This window comes from Protopterus annectens, chromosome 2.part0, assembly GCF_019279795.1.
Source record: "Protopterus annectens isolate FY-2018-M chromosome 2.part0, PAN1.0, whole genome shotgun sequence".
Classification (NCBI taxonomy): Eukaryota; Metazoa; Chordata; order Ceratodontiformes; family Protopteridae; genus Protopterus; species Protopterus annectens.
In genome coordinates this window covers 837637529-837656490 of record NC_056728.1, presented here as the reverse complement: position 1 = coordinate 837656490, position 18962 = coordinate 837637529, and the positions used below count along the sequence as shown (strand labels likewise).

Below are 18962 nucleotides of genomic sequence, written 5' to 3'. Positions count from 1 at the left end.
CAGGATGCTTAACACAACTTTCATTGTGCTATTTTCCACAGCATAGCCACATTACTAATGTTTCCTGAATCCTGACCACAGTTGGTTGATTGGTTGTAGATTGATGGTACAATGAGCACAAAGTGTTACATGAGGAGTTTGGGGGGAGCTTTGGCCTTTACAGCAAACCAACAAATAAATTCAGGGGGTCCCCTGGCCTTTACAACAGACAAATAAATAAATAAATTTCGTGGGAACCTTGGCCCTTACAAGAACTAAAAAAAGACAAACAAATAAATAAATATATTCACGGAGAACTTTGGCCCTTACAACTAGCAAACAAATAAACAAATAAGTAAATAAATAAATTCAGAGGGAACCCTGGCCCTCGCAAAAACAAACAGATAAATAAATAAATAGAAAAGTTGGACTGCCTGTGAAATGATACAGTTCATCAATTGTTCTATCTAGATTGTTAGGTCTGTATCAGAGAGGGGTGAGGAAAACAGTCCTGACTAGAGAATGAATTTTTCTGTATAACTGCATACTTCTGTTCTTTTCTTCTATTTGATGGAACCTAATGGCATAAATGATCTATATTCTGAATTTGTAATTAAGCACTTGATAATCCTGAAATTTTATTCTGAATAACTGCTCTGTGCCACAGAATGAAAACAGAAAGATCAGTGGATGTTGTCACATAATACACACTTTTAATATTGTAGTAAGATTATAACATTTTTACCACAAGTCATTCATTGAACATGCATAACAGCAGGTTTTTAATCAATTACGTTTTATTATATAATATTTGAATTTATCAGTAAGTTTTAATAAATATGTTATTTTCAGATATTTTTGTGTCATTTCTTTGCTGAAACACCACTAATTCATATTGACATTGTAATCACAGTTACAGCTTTCAAGTACGGTTAAACATTAATTATTTGACTGACTTTATTGTCTTTACTAAGGTGTAGGATGCTGACACTTAATATGGAGACTGTGATACAAAACTTAAGTACATGCAATAAGTACATACTAACATTTTTGAATGATGCAGCAAGGCAATCACTTTCGATTTAAAAAGGAGGTATAGACTAGAAAACAGAAAATTTACTATGCAGTCTAATAAATCCAAGCTGGTCACTGTGATAGCTAGTCATATGAAGTACTCTACTTGGAAAACATCAATGAATGATACTTCTGTTAGGCAAAATTTCTATCACACCACTACTCATTTTTGTAATCAAGAAAGCTTTTGAGAGTCTCATGGAAACCATGGCGCTCCTGCAGCTGGGTGATTCAGACCCTCATAATAGATGATTGGTATACCACCTTCTTTAGGAGAGGCTGTAGCAATAGCTTGATTTCCTGCAGATGCAGCTGGTACACTGGCAGGTGTTGCAGGCACACCTTGATTTGGGGAGTTGATATCTGGGTTTTGCATGATACCTCCTTGGCCTGGTGATGGGTTAGACTGAGGAGCCTGTGGGTTGCCAATCTGACCAGTGGGGTCACCTTCTAGAACAGGGATATTGACTGCTGGGCTGGAAGCCGTACCTCCTGCATTTGGCAAATTTCCTTGGAGACCAGGTGTACCTGTTCCTTGGCCTGCTTGTTCTCCCCTTCCTGCAACAGGATGATCATCTTCAATTGTAGCATCAACTGGAGAAATGGGCCGAGCAACAGGGCTTCCAAATCCTGGGTAATTGGCTGCAAAAGCTGGAAACATGTTGTTGAAAACTGCAGCAGCTGCTGCACCAGCTGCTCTATTTGCCTGTAGAGAAACATTTACATTATGATTAAAGGGTTCTTTGCTCCTCTAAGAAATCAATTATATGATCACAGAATTTGATAAGAGAATAGAGTGTTTATAGTGAAAAATGAAATCAGGTTCTTCAACTGTTGTAAGTGTTTCTGCATTAGCCACTGTGCTGCTATGCCCATGTAAATGGAGTTTAGAAGACACATTCCTTTTGATTTTACACAACAAGATAAAGAAAGCAGATGATCCAATCCAGCAGAAACATGTAAAGTGTTTTTCAGGCACAGCAACATTTTGTATAAAAGTTCCACTTGCCAAGCATTTCTACCTGTTTCTGTACTTACAAGAAATGCTGTAATTGTGCACTACTATTGTACATCTTTCCGTTCATTTTTACATTTGTGTTACATTTATGTCATGCAGTCTTGGATGTTTCTCATATTTGATGATCTCTGTCATTAGCAGAAGATAATTTTACATACCAAACACCATCTGTAAACAATCATTACCTCCTACTGCACTCAAAGTCATGCCTGCCTATTTTCAGATTATACTATCAATTTTAACATATTTCAGAGCTTAAACCTTTTCCTCCCCTCCCCAGAAGATGACACATACTGGGTAGACAACAGGAAGTCATGAAAATGATGCAATGATATTAAAGTCAGACTGTAAATTAAGGAAATGAGCAGTGGAGGACCTGTAGAAGGAAGTGATTCAATGAAGCAGGGCATGTTTCCAACTTGTCCTCTTTCCTCTTTACTGTAGGTCACCCTGTCTTGATTAAAAGCTGTGCATAAACTACCTTATCAGAAGAGTAATCATCTTCCCTGCAAAATTCCTAAAGCATAAACAAATAAATGAGAAAATATTTTTGACCCGCTTTGGATGACAATGGCTATGGATGAGGAAGATACGTGCAGCTGGGGACATATGTTGTAAGGACATCGTTAATTTATGTTAAACATATGAAAATCATTCACTATGAATGGAAAGTCACAAGTGATGTTGCACAGATGTACAATGTTTAAAATACACAATGCAATATTGCATCTTGTGCGTGTAATGTGTTAAGCATGTGAATTGGGTTAGATGTTAGAATTATATAAAACTCATGTGAAATAGGTTAGATGTTAGAATTATGTAAAACTGATAATCAATGAAACCCCAGCATGATTATTGTAATGCAGCAGTTATGAAACCTTATAAAATATTAAAGTTAAGACCTGAAGTTATCGGCAAATAACGGTGGTGTACACAAGTAAAGGTTTGCTACTAGAAAAGCCACATACAGGCTCTACTGTTGGGATCCATTTTTTTTAGAAATGTGACTTTTTTAAGAACTGTAAAACCTGACTTAACCAAAGTAAATCTGAACTATTGACTTTAGTAATTTTGTCTCGCCTTCCATCTTTTGCTGAGAGAAAATCATTGCTGTTCTGGGTGCTCACAAGCTGAAACAGACTTACAGCTTTGGGGATAGTAGTAGATGAGGTAAAGCCATGATAGTGGTGTTATCAAATGCAAATCATAGCTCATCTTTAGCTTTAAAATTCAACAGATTGATGTTATTTTTTTTAATTAAAACAGAAACTTTTGTATTGGTTTAGGAGTCTTATGGAGCCACATTCTTGAAGTAAAGCCAATACTTTTATTCTTGAAAAGAAGTAAAATATGTGGTGGATAATTAGGGCACACCGGTCTCTGAGAGGTTTCCTGGAATAAAATAATTGTGTTAAAGTGTTATATATGTGACAAGTCAGGCACAGAATTTAAATGACACTGAAGGAAAAAATGTGCTTGAAAAATATAAATCAGAAAAACATTCATATGTAGGTAAGAAAAGAATAACGGAAAAGATGGAAGAAAGCTGAAAACGACAACAAGGGTTGTAGGAAAATATGCGAGAACAGACTGACATGAGTCAGTCAGTGAGGAAGAAAGTTGAATGGTTTCAAATTACCATTTATAGGCCACAGGTAGCACTATGATCGTTAAGGGGTGGGAAAGTATGAACTGCACTGGTGGGAGTGTACAGGCTACTCAGAGTGGTTAATTAGTTCAATGTCATAAACACTTAAGGTCTTTAAGAAGTCACAAAGGACTTGGAAAAGAGGTCTAGAAAGGCTGACAGTATGTTAAGATTTTATTGGCAATATAGTAAAGAACAGTAATCATACAAGTGGTTCAAGGAAACAGACATAGTCAATCACTACTGACCATAATACTGCTAAACACCAATTTATGCACTTAGGAAACCCACATTTCTGCCATCTGACTGGTTGAGATTTCAATAATTTAATATGCAGAAAAGGCAGGGTCAAGGAAATTATAGATGAAGGTGTCAATCACATTTCAGGGTTACTGATCCTTTATTTGTGCGCTTGCTTGTTTGACTGTTTGTTTATTAATCAGGTAAGTGAAAGATTGATAGAGTCTTGTCACCTATGACTGCAATTCCTGTCAAAATACAGTTAGGCACATTAGTATTTTAAATTAAATATAGACATACTCATTAGAAGGAGCGAACATTTATGCAATAAACATGGTAAGCTAAAGAATAATGTGTACAATAAGAAAGTAATTTATTCAGAAGCAAAATAGTGTAAAAATGCATTGCATTCTATAAAAAAGTTAATATTTTCAAGTGTATAATGTATTGAATCTAAGTATAAATAAGTTCTAAGTATGAATACAAACGCTTTTGAGCTGTACATGGAAGTTAATAAAAATTTGTTAAAAGCTCATTGAGTGCAGTTATAATGCTCAGGAGTCTGCTAATAAATCAAAAGAATGTAAAACCCTACAACAGTGGTTAGTTATCATTTACAAGTAATCTCTGGGATTAATTTAATTAGGAAAAGACAGTCATAAGGACAAATCTTAAGTTATATCTAATATGATTGTCTATATTATCCATTATCATATAACATCTGCATACTCATATTCATTAAGAAATAGCAGTTCATTCCTCAAACAGAAAAATTATGCATGCATGTTACTTGGGTGCAGGCAACGATTATTGCATTAGCTTAGTTACTTAATAGAAGGAACAAATTTCAGGGCCTAAAATGAATCATCACAAGGCAGAATCTGGGAGGTAGAGATACATAACAGAAATACAAAATAATGTTACATCTTCAAACAGAAATTAAGAACAGCATTTGCACCCATAAGGCTTTTCTGGAGTTCTTGAAAAAGTAGGGATCACTGTAGAAATACACAGGGTCTAAGGAAAATAATAAATAGGAAGCATACGATACTAACTACAGAATAGACAAAATAATAAAAGTTTGCAAAGAGGGTGTATAATTCTGAGTCAAAGGTTAAAATGGAGATAAATAAGGAAAGCTATGATGGGCAGAATTAGTGCTACACTGGCAGGGCTTTAGAAAGGGTTTGTGTAAAAGGTAAGGAGAAGAATGAATTAATATTTGGAGAAAAACTGGATAATCTGTGGATTTAGCAGGAAGGAATGTGTCCTTCACATCTTCTAACATGGAAGGAGGCAGTCAAGTCAGATGTGTCATTAGGTGTTTAAGTTTATACTGGATTTAGATTACAAAGTAATTATGGAGTTACTAGAAAAGGTGAATAAGGCTAGTGGGTTTGGTAACCTCTTAGAGTTGGTTTGACAGCCTCTTAAAGTTTAAAGAGATAAGAGGTAGTCTGATCTTTGTACTGGCTTTTATATTTAGCTACAGCTCAAAGACTGGCAAACTCCTTAGTAAATGGAAGAAATCATCGGTTATCCCATTTTACAAGGGTAATAGTGAGAGGTTCAGAGTGACTTGTTATAATCTAATAAGATGATAGTGCTTTATATAAAAATAATGGAAAATAACATGTCAGAGGCTGTCAAGGATGACATGCTAACAGTATGAAATACTTCAACATTAATATCTTTAGTTTGGTTCTAAAATAATGTTGCCATCACCTGTTGGTTTACATTTAAAAAATAGTTTTCTAGATATCAGATAAGCATTTATTAAAATGAAATCCAAAAAGACTGGACATACTACAATTTTAATAAACTGGATCTAGGATCAGGAAGACTATGGCAGACATGATGAAAAGATAAACTGGGACAGGATTAAAGTCTCTTAATGTGATTACCTTGGGATTTAACCCTGGACTCTTATCTTTTAACTATTTATATGAGTAACTTATGTGTCTTCCACAAAAAAGGAATTTCAAATGGAAAGTCTTTTAATCAAATATGCAGACAGTTTAACACTGAGTATAGTCACTGCTAACAGTCATATATGATGTCTTAACTTACTTGACCCTATGTACCTTGAGAAACAACTTGTATTTTGATATAAATAATTCTACACTGATGAAGTTAAGGAGAAGATATATCCCTGAAAAATTGGTCTACAAGGGAACAGAGTACAGAAAGCTACTAAACATAAAGCTATGGGCATTATTGTTTCAGTCAGAAATAAATGTATAATATCTGTATTTATGTAAAGAGGAATATCACTGTCTTTCTGATAGTCTTTGTTTAATGGGAAACCTTTGATCATGATGCCACTTTTAATACAATAATAATGTTTACAATAGTATAATGTGCTTTTGTCTTTAATCCATATTACAAGTATCAGATAAGCAGCTTAGAAAGAAATCAGTGGAAGTGAATAAAATAATTTAATGGTTTAAAACATACATCAAACTAAGTGAAATAATTGGAATCAGTTTTTATTGCTCTTTAGGAGGAAAGGGGTGACATGATAATAACCTATATTACCATAGATATTTAAAAATATGTACTTGGCCACGTGGACTGGATGACCTGGCTGACAGACAGAGGGTGTAGTACTAGCATACAATACAGATGTGCAGGATTGAATTTCCTTGAAGCCTTTTGCAATCATGCCAGATAATATGGATTTTACGCTTCCTATCTGCATTTTATACTGTATTCTGAGGGTTTATGTTTGCAAATAACAGTATTTTTAAGACTGTGTCAAGGAATGGCAATTTAATCAGTGGAAAATGAGTCATTTTGGCAACATACTGAGTTGACAGTTCAGCCTAAACCTATACATAAGAAAATTGGTAGGACTTCATGGAACAGAAGGTAGCCCTCCTGTAGTCATCCATGTACTTAGCGGAGTGTAAAGATTGAGGCTAAAGGAGATGGAACCTTGGTTAGGTGCTGCTTCAGAGAGATGTGAAGGAATCATCCTTATTAGGAAGAAGAGAAGAGGAAAGTGATGCTATATGCAGCGGACTGTAGGGTTTGTCTATTCATTGGATTTCCAAAAGTACTTTTTCTCAGAAAGCGCATGGATTCAATTGATGTAATACCAGAATGGGCAGTATAGACAGGATGCACAGAGGTATTCAAAATAGTATGAGAGAAGTGGGGACTGGAAAAGGGAAAGGGTAGTGATGGAGGGGATATAGAGCAACAGATGAACTTAAATAGCAGGCTACATAAGATCATTGCTGCCTTCTGCCATCATGTAAATGTAACACTATGTCCCAGTCCTATCACATTATGGCAGACCTTCTGCACAGAAGCAGCATCCCACCAGCAGTATGATTTCAACCACAAGCCTGAAGAAACATTCTAGTCAGAGGGAACTGTAGTGGGACAACTGGATAAATGTTTGCTAGTAGTTATATTGTTCAGGTGGTTTTGGGGGTTCTATTATCATACAACTGACCCATGGTACCGTACAGAAATCCTTGTGTGGGAATCATACATGGGTCATCACCACAGAGATGCAAGTACACATGCAGGTTCAGGCAGGCTTAAGATTCAGCTTTATTCAAAACTGATCTCAGAGAATGATAAGGCATATCTGAGAAGACCCCTCCCTCAGTCCTCAGTGAGGTCTTCATGAACACTTGCACAGATCCTTACTTAGACTTGTAGTTGAACTGAAGCCCCCAAATGGTGCCTTTTTTGAGTAGAAACCCACCTTGCTAAAGATTAAACTACTAAATACGCCAATGTGACTAAGTGACATGATTTGGTCATCCATGGTAAATATATGGAGGTGGAGGTTTTGAGTGGACTATAGCAACTAGGTGGATCTGGGACTAGCCAAAACACATGGCTGTGGGGTGCCAATGGTGTCATTAAGAAAAACAACCAAATAAATAAATTACAAAATAAAATAAAATGAAGTAAAATTGCATACCTGAATTTCTTCTGAGCTTATAACACCTTGCTGTGAAAAAATATGTTACAAATTAACTTCAGCTTATCATTTCACTGAGCAAAATCTCCAACTTTAAAGTACTGCATCAAAATGTATTATTTACTAAAGTCCTAGCGTTACACTGAATTAATAAATGCCAACATACAGAAATACCTGATACTAGAAACTGAAACTTGCAATGTTACATATAACTATTATAATCTTTGGTCAGCATCATTATTACAGTTTTAAGTGTAGTTATTTATGTTAGAAACCACAAGATAGTTTTATTCATTTATTTATTGACATAATTATTTTCAGATCTAACTATCAAATCGTATAAATGATTTGCAGTACATATTTTTTGCAGGAAACTAGCTAATCTCACTCACTCACTCACTCACTCACTCACTCACTCACTCACTCACTCACTCACTCATCTTCCTGGTAACCTTACTTCTGAGTACTGGTACTTTTAAGGCTAAACAGCACAGCGCAGTTTTAAAATGTGCTACACTGAAAACACAATAGTAAGTAAGCATAAGTATGTACAGAGAGAAAAAATCAGTACAGACACTAGCTGTTAGTATAGAGAAAATGAAACGTGCAGGATGTAATACTTCTCCCTACGTAATCCCATACTGCATGGTAAAAACAGACTAAAAGTGATAATGAAGATTCTGAGGCTTCACCAAAACATTTAGAAAGGATACAACATGTCAAGGTACGAATGTAGAAAACAACCCAAGCTTACCACATTCTGGGGAAGGTTTTGATGTCCCAGGGCTTGCAGGTAAAACTGTATTGGATAGCCTTGCTAAAAACATAAAAGGAGCAGAAAATCACTGTCTATCATCCATGCAGTAAGGCAGCACAGACAAAGTATTTGAGACAAACATACCTGTGGGTGTTGCTGTTGTTGTTGTTGCTGTTGCTGTTGTTCCTGCCACTGCCCCTGCTGCACTACTGATGGCAGAAAGCTATTTGTGGGGGGCACCTGATTTGAGTAAAAGCACAACAAAACAGAACACAGTTGGTTATGCAAGCTGTCAGGAATATTAGTGAAAATACTGACAGAGATTAAAGCTACTGATGGAAGCTGGGGTGGATTAGTGAAACATCTTGTGCAGGATAAAGATACCTGTGGCAGCTGTGGTGGATGAGTGAAAATGCTTACAGAGGATAAAGCTACCTGTGGAAGCTGTGGCTGATTAGTGCAAAAGCTTACAGAGGAGAAGGTGTGACCTGTGGCTGATTAAAGAAAGGGCTTACAGAGAATAACACTACCTGTTGAAGTTGTGGCTAATTAGTGAGAAAATAAAGCTACATATGGAAACTGTGGCTGATTAGTGAAAAGACTTATAGAGGATAATACTATCTGTGGAAGTTGTAGCTGATTAGTGAGACAATAAAATTACATGCTGAAGCTGTGTCTGATTAGAGAAAGGCTTACAGAGATAAATACACCTGTGGAAGTTGTGGCTGATTAATGAGAGGATAAAGCTACTTGTGGAAGACAGGGATGATTAGTGAAAAGGCTTACAGAGAACAAAGTTACCTGTGGAAGCTGTGGCTGCTGCTGGTCCGGTTGTTGAATAACAGGTGGTAGAATGCCTGATGTGGGCAGCATCTAAAGGAAGTAAGGAATGGAAACATCAGTGTCTGATTAAAATAAGAAGATAAGGATTTACATGCTGAATTCATGTATGGTATCATGATAGATGTGTTGTGAAAAAGGACAGAAGTAAAGAAGTGCACTATGTGTGACCTCAGAAATTCCACAGGTCTTATTGAACTGTCTTTTGGTAATATTGTAGAAATGTATTGCTGTGTCTCTTCTTATTTATTCAGCATTCTAAAAGAATATGTTTGTAAAATGTTTGTTTAAGCAGCATGTAAGTTATTTGCAAGGGGGCTTCAAAGCAAAACTATGAAACACAGAGCTATAATATTAATTACCCAACAGTTAAGTTACATGAAAAAACATTCATCATTTCTGGCAATTCACAGTTTTTCTTTATAATGCCCTTGATGTCCCATTAATGTGATTGCATTATTAGTTCTGTTTTGGATATTGTACCTATAAGACCAGCATGTGGTGGACATTTCTATATAGTTACTATACCTCTCATGCATAATGTCCCGGCTGTATAGAGGAGTGGTACAGTAGTTAGAAAAGTCATCTCACAATGCCTGGTTTGAGTCCTTGCTGGAGTGCCTTTTACATAGTGTCTGCATGTCATCACTGTAAGTGCTCGATATTTTGCTTAGATTTCTGGTTTTCTTCAAGATCTCAAAGATATGCTGCCAGATGAATTGGTAAAAGTCTAATTTGTCTGCAGGTATGCTTACAGATAGTGTGATTATGTGCATTTGTGAATCCTGCAATGTTCAATGATTGAATGGATGGATGTATGAAGATGACACTTGAAAAGTTATGCCCAAGACGTCTCCTTCCTCTTTTAAAAATAACAGTTTTAAGTAAAACAAATCAGATTCCTGTTAATGAAAGGGCTACTCTATGTTTAGTAAAGAAGGAATTGTAACATAGTTTCATATTTTAGTTGGAAAGAAAATGCCTTACAGAATATTATGACACAAAGTGATATCCATTTTATTGAGTTCAGTTAGTCATAAAAGGCATTTATTAGTCTGTACTGTAAGAAGTCTCCTGGGTTTAAGGGACAGACAATATATTTGGCTATTTTATGGATATTACCTTTTTTTTATTTACTTTTGAATTGCAGTTAACCAAGTATTGTCAGCAGAAGGTAGAAACATATCTGTCAACTGTACAGATTTTTCCCTCATATTTTTGGTCCATTTTTCATAAAATTGTGTTTTTCTGGCAAATTATTAGCAATTCGTTAAAGAGTGAAGTTAGAAAATAATGACATACATTTGAGTTTCAGATTTTATACACCTCAAAACATTCATGTTAATGTAAAACCTATTATTCTATCAACTTTCTAAGTTTGTAGGAACAATATTTAAAAATTGTTCCTTTTTGGGCCTTTGTCCCCCCATTATTTATGGATTTGCCCAGATGTCTTGCTATAAGAGAATCAGAGATATGGTTAGAAACCCTGGAACTGGATATTTTTCTAGTTGTGGGATGCAAAGATCTTGGTGCTGATTATTTCATAGGATGGGGATATATTTGCATAACAGAGTTTAATTCAAAAAATAAGTACAGAGAAAGAAAGTGGTAGAAGTTAGCTTTCCTGATGAAAAACAAGTCTGTCCCTCTCAGTCACTAACACTGCATGTACAACCTTAATCTGGCTGCTTGTATTTATAGGTGTATATTTGTGATCATACAGAAGTTCCTTGAGGTGAGGAGAAGTACTATCATCTCAGTGTAAACTACCAATTCTGTCTGGTAGATAGGGAGGATCCAAGCATAAGTTTCCTCATAGTCCAAAATATTAAAGCATTATGCTGAAAACAAAAATGATTAAAATACTGTGAAATAAATATCACACTTACTAGTGGATATTGTCCCTGTTGTCCAGGTAACTGTGGAGAATTTTCAAATGTTGGAAACATCTGCAGGTTAAAAGAAATTACATTTATAGTTAGAAGTATATTTCTGAGTGGTGTCAGAATAACTCAGACATAAGAAAATCAAGTGAACTGAGTTGCATAAAGAAGTGTGGTAATTGTAAATGGTCTACCTTTACAGCTAGTGCAGTTCACTCTCCACCAAACCTTGGAACTTAAACCTTACTAACCAACAAGACCAGTATTTACAGTAATGTGAATATGTAAACTAGGCCAGTTTTGTAACTGTAACCAATATCTTGTTAATATTTATTTATTTATTTATTTTACATTTGTTTACCGGGAAAGTCCGACTGAGGCAGACCCCATTTTCAGCAGAGGCCCAGGGAGAAATGCTACAGACACGTTTCCTCTTGTAATGATGGGGTATGTGTGTTGATTTACTAAATTAATAGCAAGCAGCAGTGTTTTAAGGGTCATCCTAAAGTCCTATCATCCTTAATGAAGGGTTCACAGTTCAAGGCCAGAACAGCAACATTTATCACAATTAATTTAAAGTTGCATTTATCCTCAAAAGTCAGCATGGAGGAGGGAACTGATATATGATATTTTAAGTGTCTGCAGGCACTGATCAGTAATGGTTATTCACAGTACATTAAAAGACTACTTAAACAATGTGCAGAATAAGAAATTGGATATGTGGGATCCCGGTGAGATATGGAAGAAGCTAAGTTTTTGCAGTAGAAAAAGAAAGAAAACTGTTAAGTGAGATGAACTTGTAGGAACAATATGCTTTCTAATGGGACTTGAATAAGGTTACTGAATACAAAGGATAGATAACAAACTTGTGGATTCCTTCATATTGCAAAGTACTGAGATGTAATTATGAAAAGGAAAGCCTAATAATGAGGTAATGAAAAATGTGTACACTAATGTAAGCAATTTATGAGAATGTAAACATCTGTAGAAATGTAGTATGGAAGAGAAGTGTTTAAAAAGTGGAGTAAAAGGAGGAGTTCAGTTAGAACAGCTATAGACAATCACAAAAATATAAGGTTAAAGCATTTTCAGGTATTTGAAGAATCAAATAACAAAGGCATGGAATAATGGTATATGTAAAACAGGAACAATATGAAAAAAGAACAAGAAAAGTTATAATAGTAAGACAGAAGGGGCCTGAAAGTGTTTTTCTTTTTTTTTCTTTTTTTCTGGGAGCAGAGTAATGCACAGTACTGCCAAACAGAACCCTTGTTGTGTCTGTTAATAAATGTGATTGCTAAGAAAGATTACTGATGACAGTCAAAACTATCATTACATAGGATTGTAACATACTCACTTAGTAGAAAAAGACAGGAAAAAGATACACTAGCAGTTACAGCATATATACATCATATGTCTAGCACACGGGTTATAAACTCACAGCAGGATAGTCCCTAAGACAATAACATACTGGACATAATACATGTGCCAGATATGTATTCACAGGCTGAGGTCACACGGGACGACAGTGACTACTATGTGTTGGACATCAGAAGAAAGGAAAACAATGTGGAGAAATCACAAATATGGAGAACCTTACAGTAAGAAAGACTGTGGTTTATCTGGTCACATTTAACAAGGTGCTTCACACAGAAATGAGGGAAATATCAGATATGGAATATGGTAAGTAATAGTATCTGGAAATAAGGAAGTATGCTACATACCTGCTAGCCTAGCACTGTACATGTGTATGTTTCCTAGAGACCATTTGAAGGAATGTTCATTTTCTATAAAAGAAAGAGCACTGAAGTCCGGTGCTCCATGTTATTGTGATGGTGTCTGCTCTCTCTGACCCAGTACACTTATCTCTATATGGCTTTTTTCTGCTTCATCTGAGTTACTGATTTTTTGTTTCTTACTTCCATTTACTTGTTTCCCTCCATTTTTATTAATACCTTTGCCTAACCTTCCTTCCTGTTATGTTGATTATTTTTCAGATATCTAAGCACTGTTGTTTAATCTGTAGAATGTTCACATACCGGGCCACCTGTACTATAATTTTGTCACATTGGATCTTCAGAACATCATTTTAAACTTGCTAACTCTCTGAAATGTAATAATACACAGTGGACTACTCCCATTTAATGAAACACATAAGTAAATAAATAACACCATACAGGGAGATAATATAACTGTGTGCAAGCTTTCCATGTTAATGCTAGACTCATTCATATGCCTGATTATGTAGTACAATTGATATGCTTGATTTGATTGTACATAACTGATAAAAATGTTGCATTTTATTTAACTTTAAATTATAATGAGAAATAATTATTAAAATTGACTGTGGACTTACTATCGGCTGTTGGCCTTGTTGTACAGGGAACTGGTAAAAGTATTCAAATCCTGGAAATATCTACATATTGAAACAAAATGTCAATATAAAGCAAAATGCAGATGGCTATAATGCAACATCACATTTCCAGAACATAAAAACTTGAGTCCAAATAAACTAAATGCAAAGCTAAAATAAAAGTAAATAGTAGAATTCATAAACTACCACAGATAACAAGTCTTAACTGAAATTATTATAGATTAAAAAACTTACATTAAGTGATATGAAATGTCACAACTGACATGTATTTCTTCACTTTCTACCTGGTTGGGAGAATGATTGTAATCTTAAAACCACCAATATTATGTTTTACTAGATTGACTTTACCTCGTAGAAACATGTTAAGTGCCATATCTGTAATGCAAAAAGTATGTTGTATGGCATGCCAGTGGTGACTAGCCAGTGCTAAAAACTGAAATAAAAAATGAACTGCACACACACACAATTGTTTCATCTAACCTACATTTTCATTTGCTGAATTATGATTAATGCTGTTTTGCTTGTAGAATCAGAAGGACAATGCTCCTAAAACTAATAAAACAAGCAGGCCTAATGGCACTGAATTTTGAAATGCTAATTGTCATACTTCCTCAATACTGGTGATCCAAAGAGAATTCTAGCTCAGATGACTGACTATGGCCAAGTGAAAACTATGTGGCAGTGAGTCACAATATGTAGCAGTATATATGGCAGTGAGTCACAATGCTGATGGCATAAATGTGAGAGTTTATATGGAAGTGTGCCACTATGTCAATGGCATATACGTGGCAGTGTTTATGTGCCTCACAGTACCAATATCACATATGTGGCAATGCATATGTAAATGCATCACAATGGGGATGGAAGATATGTGGTAGTATGTATGTTAATGATGGCACATATGTGGCATTATATATGCAAAAATGTTAGAATGCTGACAGTAAATGTATGGCAGTGTATATGAAGTGTGTCACACTGCTGATGGCACATATACAGCAGTAAATATGTAGTATATATGTAAATGTGTCAAAATGCTGATGGCACATATGTAGCTGTATATAAAGAAGTGTGTCATAATACTGATGGCACATATGTGGCAGCATATATGAAGTATGTTACACTGTTGATGGCACATATGTGGCAGTATGTATGTAAATGTGCCACAATGCTGATGGCAAATATGTAATAGTATAAATGGAAGGGTACAACAATGTTAATAGCACATATGTGGCAGTATATATGGAAGTATGTCACACTGTTGATGGCATATATGTCGCAGCATATATGTAAATGTGTCACAATGCTGGTAGGACGTATGCACAGATAAGCAGTTACACATGTATTCACACACACACACACACACACACACACACACACACACACACACACACACACACACACAATATTCTTAGACAAACACATATATAGTCAGAAATTCACTGACAAACTGAATTAATGTTCTTGGCGTAACAGACAATGGTATTTCTGGAAATGCATTGTGAAGAGCCTATTACAACCTTGGCATAAATAATTAAATGAGCAAATTAAGTGAATGAATACAATAGGAAACTAGGCATATATGCAAGTCTGAAAGTTATTGTTTAAATATTGTAACAATGTGAAAAAAATAGATGCAGTACCATTGCCATCTGCTCTGGTTGTTGGGGTTGTTGTGCTACCTGTGGTGTCTGAAAAACAGGCCCTTCTCCCTGTAAAATAAACATTTCATCAGTGTGGCATCAGCATATTTTATTAACCTCTTTATGTAATGATAAGCCAAATGACAACTTAATAAAACAGTCTTCATAGTAAATATTTCACTCTGATATTGTGTTGCATACATTTCATCATAAAATCTTAGAACTTCAAAGAACACTGTTTAATCGAAGCCCCTGCATGGCTTTTGGGATCATTCTTAATTAATTTGTGAAACAAGGCCACATTCTAAATACAGAATTGCATTATATTTTAAAGTAGTTTTAATTAGCCAAAGCTAAAATGCTTTGTTCTCAGTGGTAGCATTTGTTCTTAAAAGTTACAGGGTCACACATATGGTGTCATTTTAGTGATGGTGCACGGGATTAGTTCCGTGCAGTCTGGATTTTGAGGACCAGATTTATTAGAGCCTTGTTTTGACATAAAATAAGAAGTTCAGAATGCACTTTTGCTTTCTTAAGTTCTGATAATTGGCATTCAGTTCAATAATTTATATGTTATGTGGTAATGATGTAAAAAGAGGAAGTTGCCTTTGAGAGAACATGCAAAAATAAGATATCAGTATTGTCAAGCCAGGAATTCCTTAACCAGTACATTAAGTGTTAAGGTAGGCATATTAAAACTTTATCAAACTTTGCTATTTTTTTATCCATTTGGTGGAATATTTTTTTAAAATAAGATATTGAACATAAATTAAGCAAACTGAAAAAATGCAGATCAGGAAGTCAAATGGCATCAGAAATACATGTTCTAGGGCTCTAGACCTCTTTTGCAACATTGACAGAATAGTTTGTAGGGACAGGAGGTTTATCCCACAGAGGATATCACTGCTCTGCAACAGACTCTCCATCCACATAAAACCAAGCTCATCCCTGTTCATATTCAAGAGCAACTTGCATTTATGGATGGGAAACAGAAAATTTACCCCAGGACTATTCCCTGTACTAAAATTTACCCCAGGACTATTCCCTGGACTACTAATGGAAAGAGGCAGCTCTTAAATGCTTCATCCCATGCATGGGTCCCCTGCAGTTATCTGTGGAATGATCTCATATATTATCACTAAAGAGAATATCTAATTATTGACCACTGGAAAGGCCAATGTAACACCAATTTGGATAAGTTAATTCAAGCACTAAAAGGGAAATTTTCTAGTCTTAAAATGGTTCACAAGGGCAGCTAGCCTAGTACTTAAATATGAACCTATGAAAAACACTTAAATGCTCTGAATGTATATACATGCTTTGAATTAAGTAAAAAGTTAGCACACACTTACAAAATGCTAATCATACAACTGATTAGTTTAGAAAGCATTCAGCATCGAAAGGCATGATGATGGAAAGCAAACAAGGGTGTTGGGATGATCAGCTTAACTCACTGCTGTGTTGATTCCCTGTCAAAATCCATATTTATTCATGGCTGCATTAATTCTTTCTGACTGTGTCAATTAATTTGTTTATATCAGCAGGTGGAACCTTTTGTCAAACACGTTTTGCTGCTACATAGGTAAGATATCCATGGGCTATTTACCACAAAATTTGCTGTGTGTAATTTCCTTTTTGTTAAAGACTCAACCTCATTTGGACCTATGCACAGGATCTGCCAATTTCCTACTGTAATACTGAGACTAGTAATTGTGAGTCTTAAAACTGTGGACAAAAGCAATGAAATGAGAGAACAGTGAATCCAGACAGTGTTCTACTTTAAAGTTATTTTTGATATTGGGAAAAGACCTCTGCATCTCCCATTCTTGAGAGCTCCACAGAAACCCCTGCAATATCTCTTTCTTTCTCTCTCTCTCTCTCTATGTATATATGTATGTATGTATGTATATATATATATATACATATATATATATATATATATATATATATATATATATATATATATACACACACACACACACACACACACACACACACACACACACTAATCCCAAGATGTCTATAGTTCAGATAAAAGGACTGTTCTGTGATACAGCATCTCAGACTTAACATATGCAAGTCCCCGTTTTTGCACATTCTGTTTTGTCATTCCTGGACTTATACATACAAGTCTTGGAACTTAAAACTGTTACTAGTTCAGGCATTGCTGATTTCAGACTACTTCTTATGGCCTCTTGTTCCATTCTTCCCTGGAACTGGTATATTCTGAGGTACACCCTGGACATACTTCACTAGGTCAGCCTCATCTCTAGAGATGGGGAGATATTAGGGCTCCGCAGGCTATGAATACCCTATTACTTAAGAGGATAGTGACTATGGAAGAGACATTTATACTGCTGTGTAGTTTTACAGGTTGTGGGTGTAGGCAAGCTCTAACAATGTTGGCATAATCTAGGCATGTGGGCATGCAATGGGAGTTAGGAGCTGGGAGTTTGGAGATACAACCCCCTGTTTCCCGTTCCATATGGCATCCTCAGCTGTACGATGTCTTTTTAAATTCTGCAGATTATTGCTCAAGATTATTCCCAAACAGAACTAGGAAGTAGTACACAACCAGTCATGCCCTCCCCACTTAGTCTCCCCCAACAAGAGAGAGAGGAGAATAGATATAACTCTGTCATTCTTCTTGATTTCTGCCCGGATCATCCAGTGTCCCTGCCACTGACTAGAGTCAGGTCATCTGGATCATAGTCAAGCCTTTATCCCTTTATTCCAATAGAGGTGGCCATGCTCTATGTAACTTCCAAGGAAAAATCTTCACCTTTAATTTTTTTGTGACATTTCTGTAAACAGAAGTAAAGTTACTAATTTGCAAAATATGCTCATACAATGTACTTGAACATGAAGCCTTAAGTAAGGGGCTCATACTATCCTACATGACAGATAAGATTTTTTGACTGTATATATAAATTGAAAGCAACATAATGACACAGTGTTGGTGCATCACAGTGTTTGGAGCTCTGATGTGTTTTCCATCTGGATTTTCTTCTGTGTAAAATTTATATATCCTTCCTGTATTTGTGTGGATATTTTTCAGATGGTGTGGTTTCTTTAAACATTCTGAAGAATGCTGTTAAGTGATCCTGAAAAATTGCCCATAAGTATGTACAAGTTATGTGAGTGACTAAGTGTGTGTATGTGTGTGTGTGTGTGTGTGTGTGTGTGTGTGTGTGTGTGTGTGTGTGTGTGTGTGTGTGTGTGTGTGTGTGTGTGTGTGTGGGGGTGTGTGTGTATGTTTGTGTATGTGTGTGTATGTATGTGTATGTGTGTGCAGGTGTGTCTATATGTGTGTGTGTGTGTGTGTGTGTGTGTGTGTGTGTGTGTGTGTGTGTGTGTGTGTGTGTGTGTGTGTGTGTGTGTGTGTGTAGGGCGGCGCAGTGGTGTAGCGGTTAACATTGTCGCCTCACAGCAAGAGGTTCTCTGGTTCAATTCTCGGCTGGGGTGCCTTCTGTGTGGAGTTTGCATGTTCTCCCTGCGTTCACGTGGGTTTCCTTTGGGTATTCCGGTTTCCTCCCACATTCTAAAGACATGCATTCCCTGGG

The 18962-nt window shown here is 35.9% G+C and overlaps 1 protein-coding gene across 3 annotated transcripts in view; it reads right to left on the bottom strand.

Moving 5' to 3' along the window:
* Positions 1–670: 670 nt before the first annotated feature.
* The window catches only part of LOC122793741 (ameloblastin-like), a 29811-nt gene continuing 11519 nt past the window's right edge, over positions 671–18962 (bottom strand). For 2 of the 3 annotated variants that reach the window (XM_044061940.1, XM_044061942.1), the window contains exons 7-14: positions 15400–15468; positions 13742–13801; positions 11392–11451; positions 9461–9532; positions 8804–8899; positions 8657–8719; positions 7903–7932; positions 671–1759 (exon numbers count right to left, since the gene is read on the bottom strand). In XM_044061940.1, the coding sequence (XP_043917875.1) occupies positions 1250–1759; positions 7903–7932; positions 8657–8719; positions 8804–8899; positions 9461–9532; positions 11392–11451; positions 13742–13801; positions 15400–15468 (960 nt within the window). In that variant the 3' untranslated portion in view covers positions 671–1249. The remainder of the gene's footprint in view (positions 1760–7902; positions 7933–8656; positions 8720–8803; positions 8900–9460; positions 9533–11391; positions 11452–13741; positions 13802–15399; positions 15469–18962) is intronic. The other variant, XM_044061943.1, reaches the window with a different exon arrangement.